This window comes from Chenopodium quinoa, unplaced genomic scaffold (genome assembly GCF_001683475.1).
Source record: "Chenopodium quinoa cultivar QQ74 unplaced genomic scaffold, ASM168347v1, whole genome shotgun sequence".
NCBI lineage: Eukaryota > Viridiplantae > Streptophyta > Magnoliopsida > Caryophyllales > Amaranthaceae > Chenopodium > Chenopodium quinoa.
In genome coordinates this window covers 1,648,981-1,659,375 of record NW_018744582.1, presented here as the reverse complement: position 1 = coordinate 1,659,375, position 10,395 = coordinate 1,648,981, and the positions used below count along the sequence as shown (strand labels likewise).

General features: G+C 33.8%; 1 protein-coding gene across 1 annotated transcript; it reads right to left on the bottom strand.

Moving 5' to 3' along the window:
* LOC110699265 (cytochrome P450 90A1-like) lies at positions 1-8,602 on the bottom strand. Its single transcript, XM_021876760.1, has 8 exons — positions 7,864-8,602; positions 6,065-6,214; positions 5,243-5,494; positions 1,292-1,378; positions 1,059-1,137; positions 839-945; positions 564-691; positions 1-408 (listed from the first exon to the last, which is right to left on the bottom strand). The coding sequence occupies exons 1-8, from the start codon at positions 8,377-8,379 to the stop codon at positions 309-311; spliced, it is 1,419 nt and encodes a 472-aa protein (XP_021732452.1). The 5' UTR covers positions 8,380-8,602; the 3' UTR covers positions 1-308.
* Between the last annotated feature and the right edge of the window lie 1,793 nt (positions 8,603-10,395).

Sequence of the window (10,395 nt, the reverse complement as noted above, 5' to 3'; positions counted from 1 at the left end):
TGACCAAAAAGAAGAAATTAGGCCTAACTAATGGCAATTGGTAAAAACATGTACAATGGTGCAAGTTTTTCATTGTTTACTATTGAACAGTCACCAAAAGAATTAAGAGTAACTGCTCGTTTCACTTCCTGAATAACTTGAGCAGCTTAATCTCATTGATATAAACCAATTTTACCTCTCCAACTATTTTTTTATCTCGTTTTCCTTTTTCGCCTTCTTATTGGATTTGAACATGTAAGCTTCTTGTTCTTTTTCAATCTTTTTTACAGCTCTCCTATACTCTAAACTTGCATCTCCCTCCCTTTTCTTTACACTGCTGGATTTCGGCGATGCACATAAATGGGGTATCGTTTTTGCGTTCGAGTTGTAGGAAAGAAGACCAACTTATCCTGTTCTGCAGGCTCCCAACTGTTGAGTAACCATAAAAATGAATGGGTTAACTTCACATATTATTACGAGGAAGAAGTATGCCTAGGAAAATATGGATGGTAAAATAGTCTACTATCAAAGGACTCAAACCAATATTTATGAATGGTGATTAGTTGACAAAAACAAGCTCATACCTATATTTTGTGACGAGGTGGTGGAGGAAGACAGATATTGATACTCTAGAGATCTCGTAGCCAGGGCACAATCTTGGGCCTCCACCAAACGGGGTGAATGCACTAGGAGGGCACGCTGCTGATTCGCTCTGTTCACGTTACAATCACAGCAAAAAACAAGCTCAATTAGACCTAAGAACGAGATTTTTTCAAACAAATGTAAGATATTATAGAGTTAACACGTTTATACTCTATAAGTTAGTATATACTAACTGATAGTATTTGATGAATATTACCTGCCATCTCCATGGATTGAATTTTCGAGCATCCTTAAAGTATTCATCATTCATATGTACACCCCTAAACGCTGCAAACACTTTATACCCCTTCGGTATTGTATAGCCTGTTCACAAAAAGGTCCAACAAAAGCAAAAGCACATTTGTTAAGAAACTTGCTGTTGCTCATGAGTTTTGCTTGAAAATATAGATCAAAGAAGCAGGGTAAATTATATGTACCACTAACGTGAACATCTGATGTAGTACGTCTAAATATGCCTCCGATGATATTTGCCACGCGCAAAGTCTCATTCACAACCTGAAGATCCCATCATATAACAAAGATAAATACCATGAGTGACACAACTCACATAAGTGAAAGACACCGATATTTACAGAACAATACTGACTGTCGTATACTAGCAGATTTTTTTTGGGTGCAGAATTACATTTACGTATAAATTAAGACTTACACATTGAGTGAAGGGCATTGATTTGTAATCTGTCCACAGCAACGGCTCATCTTCACCCTTCTTAGCTCTTATCTTTTCATGTTCTTCCTGTAATAATATGAAGCAGCATTATACATTGCTGACATTCTAAAAATGTCCATACAGGTACATGATACAGATAAATGAATAGGATTTGTATGAAGGATGAAGTAAGTCGCATTATGAGCTTAAAATTGGTCATCACCGACTAAATTGAGCATAATGAGGTTATGAATAAATTGACAATTTAAAGACAAAGTTGACGGTTTTAACAATCCAAATAGTCTCCCTAGGTCTTGTGGGGTCCATGGCAAGCACCTCTGCCTCTTTCTTTATCGAGTCTCGAAAAGTTAATAATTGTTCAAAAGAGAAGGTTATAATCCACGCTTTCGAGCCAATTTTGAAAAAAATTTCCAAATTTGAAGTTCATGCGTCTGATATCCCCGAGGTCATATAAGTTGATTTAAAACTATACTAAACCTAGCAAAAGGTTTATAAAAGTCAAAATATGATTTTGATTCAATTACATGGCTAATTAAGAATTATATTGCATTGGTAGTCAAAGAGTCGCAAAAGATAGTCCTTTTGAGTTATCTTTTTAATAAAATGACATTAGAATACTAGTGTTAGAAACTAACACACGTTGAGCACACCCCAATACATGTTAAACACTTCAAATGACATAATAACCTATACTTAATGAAAATGTATCATGTATGTATATATGGCTAATAAAGTAATGCCAAGTGGCAATTGTATAGTCATTTAGACCAAATGCATGCAATAAATTTGAAACAAACAATTCAAAAGTGAAACTTTCATGCAAGGGAATAGTCAACTTGATACAAAAAATGGACTGTTGATGTTACCCAAAAGTTACCCTAGTGTGGTCATGAATACTTTAGGATAGCATAAAATGCCAAAAGAGCAAATAAAAATGTAGGGACATAGGCCAGCATCTAGCCTCTAATTTACATTCTAAATTTGTATCTAGCCTTGCAGAAATGTGAACGGTGGTGCAACTCAAACTCACACTTTTCTATGGTTATTATTAAATTAACAGATGTAATAATTCCTAAGCAGTAATAATTTCTAAAGATGCCATTTAATTCCTGACACTTTCCTCCTTGTTCCTCTGATCTTATTTCTGCATTTTGGACTTTTGCTGGATTTTTGGTTTAAAAAAAAAAAAAATGAGATTTACTCATCATGTTGCATATCCTTTTTTGGGGCCCATAAACTCACGTGAGGAGTGTAAAAAGTTAGATTTTTTTACCCTTTTTTCAAATTATTTTCAGTAAGGTAAGATGAAACTCACGAAAGAACTAGGTTGATTTAGGCCCTATCTTTTGAGCTATTGAAAAGAGTATATCAAATTAGCAGCTCAAAAGAACAGGGTTTTAGAGAATGTGATATCCAGTCTTGATTTGCACGTCAGACTTTGACGTGTGAAAAAGGATTAGAAACATGCTAAGATTCAAACTTTGATTTGTTCACGTGAGTGTATGTATAAAGAAGCCTTATAATTAGGAGGGCATTCAAAATCACGAAGGCGATATAATTTGTATAAGCAGTTTAATATAATCGATAATAGATAAATTAATTAATTAACAGCTAACATCAAATGATGCTAATAGCCTAATACACACTAGATGTGTAATAATTTGGCAAGGTAAAGAGATGTGAAAAAAGAAGATGAAAATAGTACATGCAAAATTTTGTAGATAATGGATGTACTTTTTTTTTTTTTTTTTTTTTTTTTTTTTTTTTTTTTTTGCAAGGAGGAAAAAAGATTCAAAGTAAAAACAGAGTCAAAGGCTAGTCTACCTAAATGTAACCTAAAATCTGACAGAAATCAGAAGCAAATGAAAACTGGAGGAGACATGAAGATGCTATAAGGAAAGACAAAGCTACATTCATTCATCCATCATCATATCAATCCACCCAAACCAGAAATACCTTTGCATTTGTCTGCCTTTCACATTCACCTTTAATTACATTCAACTCCATTTTCTCTCTTTCCTACCTCCTGTTTTTGACTATATATACTTAAGAGTACTTGTATTTTAATTTGATATTGACCCCTTTGTTTAATTGTTCCCTAACCTACGAGTAATTTCTATGGACGGAAAGCTAAGCTAAGTTTAGCTTTTAGTAGTCTCTTAATTATACCGTAGTTGGAAGTTTAATTTTTACGGGACACTTCGAAAGTGGAGATTCCTAACTCTTTCCCCTACTTCTAAGAGGCTTAATTCGCTAGCTTATATTAGGTTGACTCATGCAGGATTTATAGCTCAAGAAAGGGTGGCAAAACCACACGTGGAGGAGAGGGTAAGAGAATCTTTCTAAAGTTCCAAGCAAATGTAGTTGGTGGGATTTGAACATGTAATCTCAAATTCATAGGATAAATTTCCCATCAACTTCATCAAACATGCTTGGTTACTTTTAGTTCACATATGTTCTAAGTAAAATATTTTCCACGTACACTTGTTAAAAGTCCGACGTTAAAGTTTTAACGTCCTCCGTATTAGGCAACAAACTAGTTTGACATCTTTAGTCACTCTATTAATCCTCTTTTAATTAAGCTATAAATCGTGCTTCCTAGTAGTTATAGTACTAATACTAGCTAGTTCAGCATGCATGGTATTCTGGTCCCTAGCTATACATTACATTTCTATGTGAGTACCAAAATACCACCCCCACGTGGGTTTCCTAAAACCACACCTATTCATTCCTTAGCAGCTAAAGGACAACACCTACCTAATCAATCTAGTCAAGTGCTAATCCTCTTTTTTCTTTACTTAATTTGTGATGGGATATTCCCTTATTAATTGGTAGGTATAACTAATTAACTATACTATCTCGATTCCCTTTCCTCATCATATTCTTCTAACACTGAACTCTTAACATAATTTACAAATTAGATTATGTGTAACTTCCACTATGGTTTGGAGATGTTGACCCGTATGTAGTTTTATAATCGAAAAACTTTACCGCTTTTACAAAATCAAATCATCTTATGTTCGTAACACTATCTAAAAAAATGAAAATTAATTAGTTAGCTGAAATTGAAAATATAGCAAGTGAAATTAATAAGATAACTGATTATTACGTAATAATTATTTTGTAAATTAAATGTAAAATAAAAAAGTAAAAACAATACAAGTATTGATCAAGGTTGATTATATTTAATTTTGAAATTAGATTATCTCTAGTAAAATTTACAGCCCACTATAATTTGTAAAGGCCAAAAAAATAAAAATAAAAATAAATAAATGTTATGACTATCTCTAGCGCATGTTAGGTGTTGAAAGCTTGAAACCTCATATGCATGGCCGGGCCTTTATGCCCCCCGTAAACTAAAGTAGGATACAATATTATTGGTCAAGTATTTTTATTTGTAAATTACAATAATAATTATAATAATAAGATCTAAAAAAAAGTGGAGCAAACTTTGCTTGTGTATGAATTATGATTGATGAGACTTAAAAATACAAATGTAAAGCTTTTTTATGACTTGTGTATTACATGTGCCATGACATAATTCACAAAGATTATACATGTAATTAATATTGCTTTTTAAAGCAATCTTTTGATTTGAATATGATTAAGTAGATTATCATAAAATGGAAGTAGCTTAGTTACTTTAATTAGTTAATTTTACTTTAAATTTCTTCTTAACCCACATTAATACATTATATTCTAACCATCCGATTATGTTTTTATATAGGTTTAAAATCTAACCATTCAATGTGTGTTTGGCTGAGAATTCAGATAACAAGATGATGAAGCTTCTAAAAGGGACCATAAAATTGATGCCACTCGTGGGGGTGATGTGGACCCATAATTTATTTTTTACTAAAATTTGTGGAATTTTTCAAGTGGAAAAAACAGAGAATATTAGAGAAAAAAAAATATATATATTAAATTTACCTTAAGTTGAATGAGGGCAAGAGGAGTCTCGGTTAGATATTTGACTGCTAAAGTCATTGTTGTAGAAGTGGTCTCATACCCTGCCACCAACAAAGACACTAGAAAATCCACTATCATCTCGTCGGAGAGTCCACCACCGGCCTCCTCGTCGAGCATTGCCCCTAACATATCGTTTTTTCTATCGCCTATCTCCTTTGCTTTTCTCCGCTCCCTCACCACCAAATTTAGTGCCTCGGCCACTTTCGTCCTAGCCTTGAACAAACAAAAAATAAACATAAGCACATAAATTAATTAGAAAACGGTATATATTTTCGTAGTTAGTTATACTAGTACAAAGTAAAAGGTTTCATGTTTATCCAAAAGTTGTTAACATTTACAAATATACATAATAATCATAGGAAAGTTGGGACACTTTTCCTCTAATTGTCAAAATAAAAAGATGGGGATCCATACATAAAATAGGTCCCATTGATGCTTCTTTTGTGTCCAATATGTTTCCTTTATATGTTCCTCAAATTATCATAATGCCTCCTCCACCATTATTATATAATTACTAGATGATGAATTTAATCTTATAAGTAGTATATCTCCAACATTAAATTTTTACCAATAAATGTATGGACCTATGGTTCATATACTGCGTGTATCTATTTTACTACCATAAAAAACCCGATAAATTCATGAATGTAATTTTTTCAATAATATAGATCGTCCTACATAAGTTAGGAGCCACTACACACAACCACAATCACTCAAATATACGATATTAATATAAATAATTATCGATGAACAACGAGGAGAAGACTAATTAGGGATAATTACTTTAATGGCGCGATTGTACGTGGTAGAGAAGAAAGGCAGGGGAATGCTGAAGAAGCCATCAATAACAAGTAGGTACTCTTTTCTAAGGCTCTCGGTCCATTCACAAGGATCAAAGCTCAATAGCTGCTTCATTGTTAATGCAAATGTAATCTGCATTCACACGTAATCATAAGATTTAGCTTACCTTTAATGTCCATAATTATAGTTGTATAATATTTAAACAACCTACCAACAATTTTATAAAGATACTATAAAGTAAGTGCATAAAAATATTAGTATTTTATAGTTTAGAATTCATCAAATATTGATCTAAAAGAAAAGGATGGAGAATAATTAAACAGATCATCAAAATTGTGCGTCTACTTATTGTTGCCGGAAATCACAATGATTTTCTTCCTTTCACTTTTATAACACTAAAAAAATTTATTGATATATACTCTAGTACTTCGTATTAAAAATTACGAAAATCAATAAAAAGTATTTAAACGTCACTACACTAATTATAATAACACTACTACTTTATCTTGCTAATAGTCAATCACCCCTGCCCCTCATGTAGAGCAATTTACGTGTCATAAAATAAACCAATCGCCTAATTGTCTTATAAGTAGACAATTAATACAAAGCGAAATATAGATAATACTCTTAATTTAGTCAAAAAGGATATCTTAGACGTATTGCAGCCTCTATTAAATACCTATTTTTTTTTAATGTTTAGAGAACCATAAGAGCAGTTAATAGAGCAATCCCTCTCTCGTAAATATCTAATTAGTTAAGCAAAGAAACTTTTTTATCGATATAAATAATCAACGTAAATTAACTTTATGATCATGTCCCGCGTAATATAAATAGATAACGGGGTGATCTTGGACAACCCGTAAAAATGTTCCTACAAATGACAGGGACAGGCACAAAGCGGCATGTGGTCTGATTTATGGCAAGTTACCCGTAAATTTGGTACTAATAAAACTATCACTGTACAATAGTACTGAGTTTGGTAATCTTTGTCTAATAAAAATAGAAAATAAAGGATTCGTACTACGAAATTAAACATAGGAGGAAAACAAAAATAAAATAAAACAAAATAAAAATTTGAAGAATGAGTTTGCTAATCCAGTCATACTTCTTTCACGAGGAATAAGGTCCCACAACTATAGTTAAAAAAGTCATAAAACAAATATTAGTGGTGTTATTTACCCTTTTTAAGTATTGATTATTCTAAATTTTCTACTTCATTTTGTCCTTCATCACTACCTTATAACTTAACATGTCCTTAGCTTTAACTAATCCCCCAATTAAAAATAAAGGTCAAATAAAAATTTTGATACTAAAGAAGGTCAAACATTTGAACTAAAAATCATTTTTCTTCCTTAACAATTAAAAGAATCCATTTATTTAGAGGTTCAAGTTCAACCTCATATGAACCTACCTCCCAATATTCTTCAAATAAAAGTTATTTTTTTTAGCAAGACGCAAACAATCTTTTTTAGCGGTGAGAGTCACAAAAGGCACTAGTTGAAGTCGGGATTTATTCCTAAGTATTATTTTAAAACTTTAACCATTCAAATTAGTTGACATCTATATATAATAAAATATCAATTAATTATTACTTTTAAGAGAATATTATGCCAAGACAATATTATCGCGTTAACTAAAATTGTCCTAACAGCGCAACAATGGATGTTATAAATATGAGATTGAATCCTGTCTACATCATTGTTTTTTATGACTCGCTTAGACAAAATTTGTAACACGGGATGAGTTAAAAGGTAGTAATAGTACAAGTAGTAATGACTAACCTTTTTAGCTTCCTCCATAAGCAAGACTTTAGAAGGCCAAGACTCCAAATTAAAGCTAATCAAGCGATCAATATCAAGCAAAAGATGATCACGAATAATAGCAGAATTAGTAAAACTCATAGTAAGAGAGTGCATCCTTTTATGCAAACTCCCTTTCATTAACAAAAGCGAGTATTTTCCAAGAAGATTCGAGATCGAACCCGGGTAACTACACTCAAACAACTTCCCTTCATTTTGGAGTATGAACCGGTTAACGTCAGGATCAACGCTAAAGATTGTGGGTTCACCAAAAACATGGGTGGTGAAAATGGGCCCGAACCGTTTAACACGATCGTCGATAAACGGTTCGGGGTTCTCGGTTTTGTAGGCCGAGATGAGTTGGAGGGTCTCCCCGATGAGGGGGAGACCCGTTTGGCCGGGGGGGAGGGTGTGGGACCGCCTACGGTGGAGGGAGAAGAGGAGGAGGGAGAGGACGGTGAAGGTGAGGGAGAGAGTGAGTGTGAAAAAGAGGTCCATGTTTTATTTTTGGGAAAGTTGAGAGAGAAATTAAAATGAGTGGGATTTTTAGGGGGGAAGAATTTAAAGGGGGAGTGGAGGAAGTGGGGGAGGGAAGAGCACACGGGTGGCCGAGTTTAATGTGCTGGTGAAACAAATTGGATTGGGGTGTGGGGTCATCGATAAGTAGGGGGAAATGTCCACTAATTCGTATGTTGTTGTCACGCGGAAGTGTTAAAAACTAATCTCATCCGACTAAATATAGGCATATAGCCTAATCTAAAATAACTTCATCTAGAATGGATGGAGGTAATATGTATCCTTAACTTTAATCCTTTTTTATTCTAAGGCCTTGTTTAATTCATCTTATTTTTATTTATCTGAACTTATTTGATCTGATTGTCAGATTTGACCAAAGTTTGACCTTAAGTGTATGATAATCTATAAGATAAAAATATATTAAGTGAGGGACTTGTTAGATTCGTAATAATATGTATTTTATTAAATTGTAATTTTCATAATTTTTTTCATTTCGAAATTAAAGATATTTAAAGATAAAAACTTGCACATAAAACGATGATCTGATCTGAACTTTTTTTTTTTTTTTTCTGAAATAAGTAAAAATAATTGAATTAAACAAGGCCTAAGTCATGATTGATCTGATTAGGAATTTGTTCCTTAACATAAATTGTTAAGTATTTTTCTAGATACCAAAGGATAACTAGAAGCACAAGATTCATTTCTAAATCTATGTTATAATATCCACAGAGCCTGATCTCAATCTATTGAGATTCATTTCTAAATCAATGTTATAATATCCACAGAGCCTGATCTCAATCTATTGAGTACTTTATTAGCCTTTGGGATTTGTTAAATATCGCCCACAAATCTCTACATAAATCCCACAATTATTTTTACTTTGACTCTTTTGCCCTTTTTCTAATTTTTACCGAAACCGTAATTCACTCTCACGAAGAATGTGGAGTTGGAGTGGATCGCCGAGGGACACCGGAGAGCCGTCATCGTCGCCGGAAAGCGAGATAATCCGGGAAAAAAATTACGAAAAGGAGGGGTGGCGTCTGGCCGGAACGCCGCCACCGTGACGATGGCGTCTGGCCGGGACGCCGCAACCATAGCAGTGGTCAGACGCCACTCCTACTTTTTGTAAATTACACAGCCATGGTGGCGGCGTCCTGGCCAGACGCCACTCCTACTTTTTGTAAATTACACAACCATGGTGGCGGCGTCCTGGCCAGACGCCACTCCTACTTTTTGTAAATTACACAGCCATGGTGGCGGCGTCCTGGCCAGACGCCACTTCTACTTTTTGTAAATTTTTTTTTTTTTTTTTTGTAATTTTATTTAAACTTTTTGTAATTTGTTATTTTTTTATTTATTTATTTTTCTTTTTTTTTGTAATTTTATTTAAACTTTTTTTTTTAATTTTATTTAAATTTTTTGTAATTTTTTTAAAAATTTTATTTAAAGTTTTTGTTTTTTTTTTGTGGTTTTTTAACTTTGAAATTAAATATGTGTTAATAAGTTCAAAAAAAAAAATTGTTTTAATCTGAAATTATGTTTTAAATATGTGTTAATAAAATTATGTTTAATATTAAACATTAACAAAAGAATTTTGATTTTCCAAAAAAAAAAAATATTAGACAAAAAAAAAAAAAAAAAAAAAAAAACCAGAAGTGGTGGGGCGCCTGGCCAGGACGCTCAGCCCCTGGTGGTGGCGTCTGCTCCGGCCGCCGGAACCAGGGGATTGGCGTCTGGCCTGGACGCCCAGCCACGGCGGTGGCGCCTCTGGAAAACGCCCCAACCGTGGCTAGGCGTCTAGGTTAGACGCCAGCCCCTGGTTCCGACGGCCGGAGCAGACGCCACCACCAGGGGCTGGGCGTCCTGGCCAGGCGCCCCACCACTTCTGGTTTTTTTTTTTTTAATTTTTTTTTTTTTTAAAAAAAACCCTTGCCACTGTGAGTCGTCCTTCCCTCCGCCGCTGTTGCCGCCTCGACATTGCCGTATTTTCGTATTTTC

Excerpts from the sequence above, each read along its gene's own strand:
- LOC110699265 (XM_021876760.1), bottom strand. The coding sequence starts at position 8,379 with ATGGACCTCTTTTTCACACTCACTCTCTCCCTCACCTTCACCGTCCTC. Across the intron at positions 5,495-6,064 it reads CGTACAATCGCGCCATTAAA|GCTAGGACGAAAGTGGCCGA; the intron begins GTAATTATCCCT and ends TGTTTGTTCAAG. Across the intron at positions 946-1,058 it reads ATCAGATGTTCACGTTAGTG|GCTATACAATACCGAAGGGG; the intron begins GTACATATAATT and ends TTTTGTGAACAG.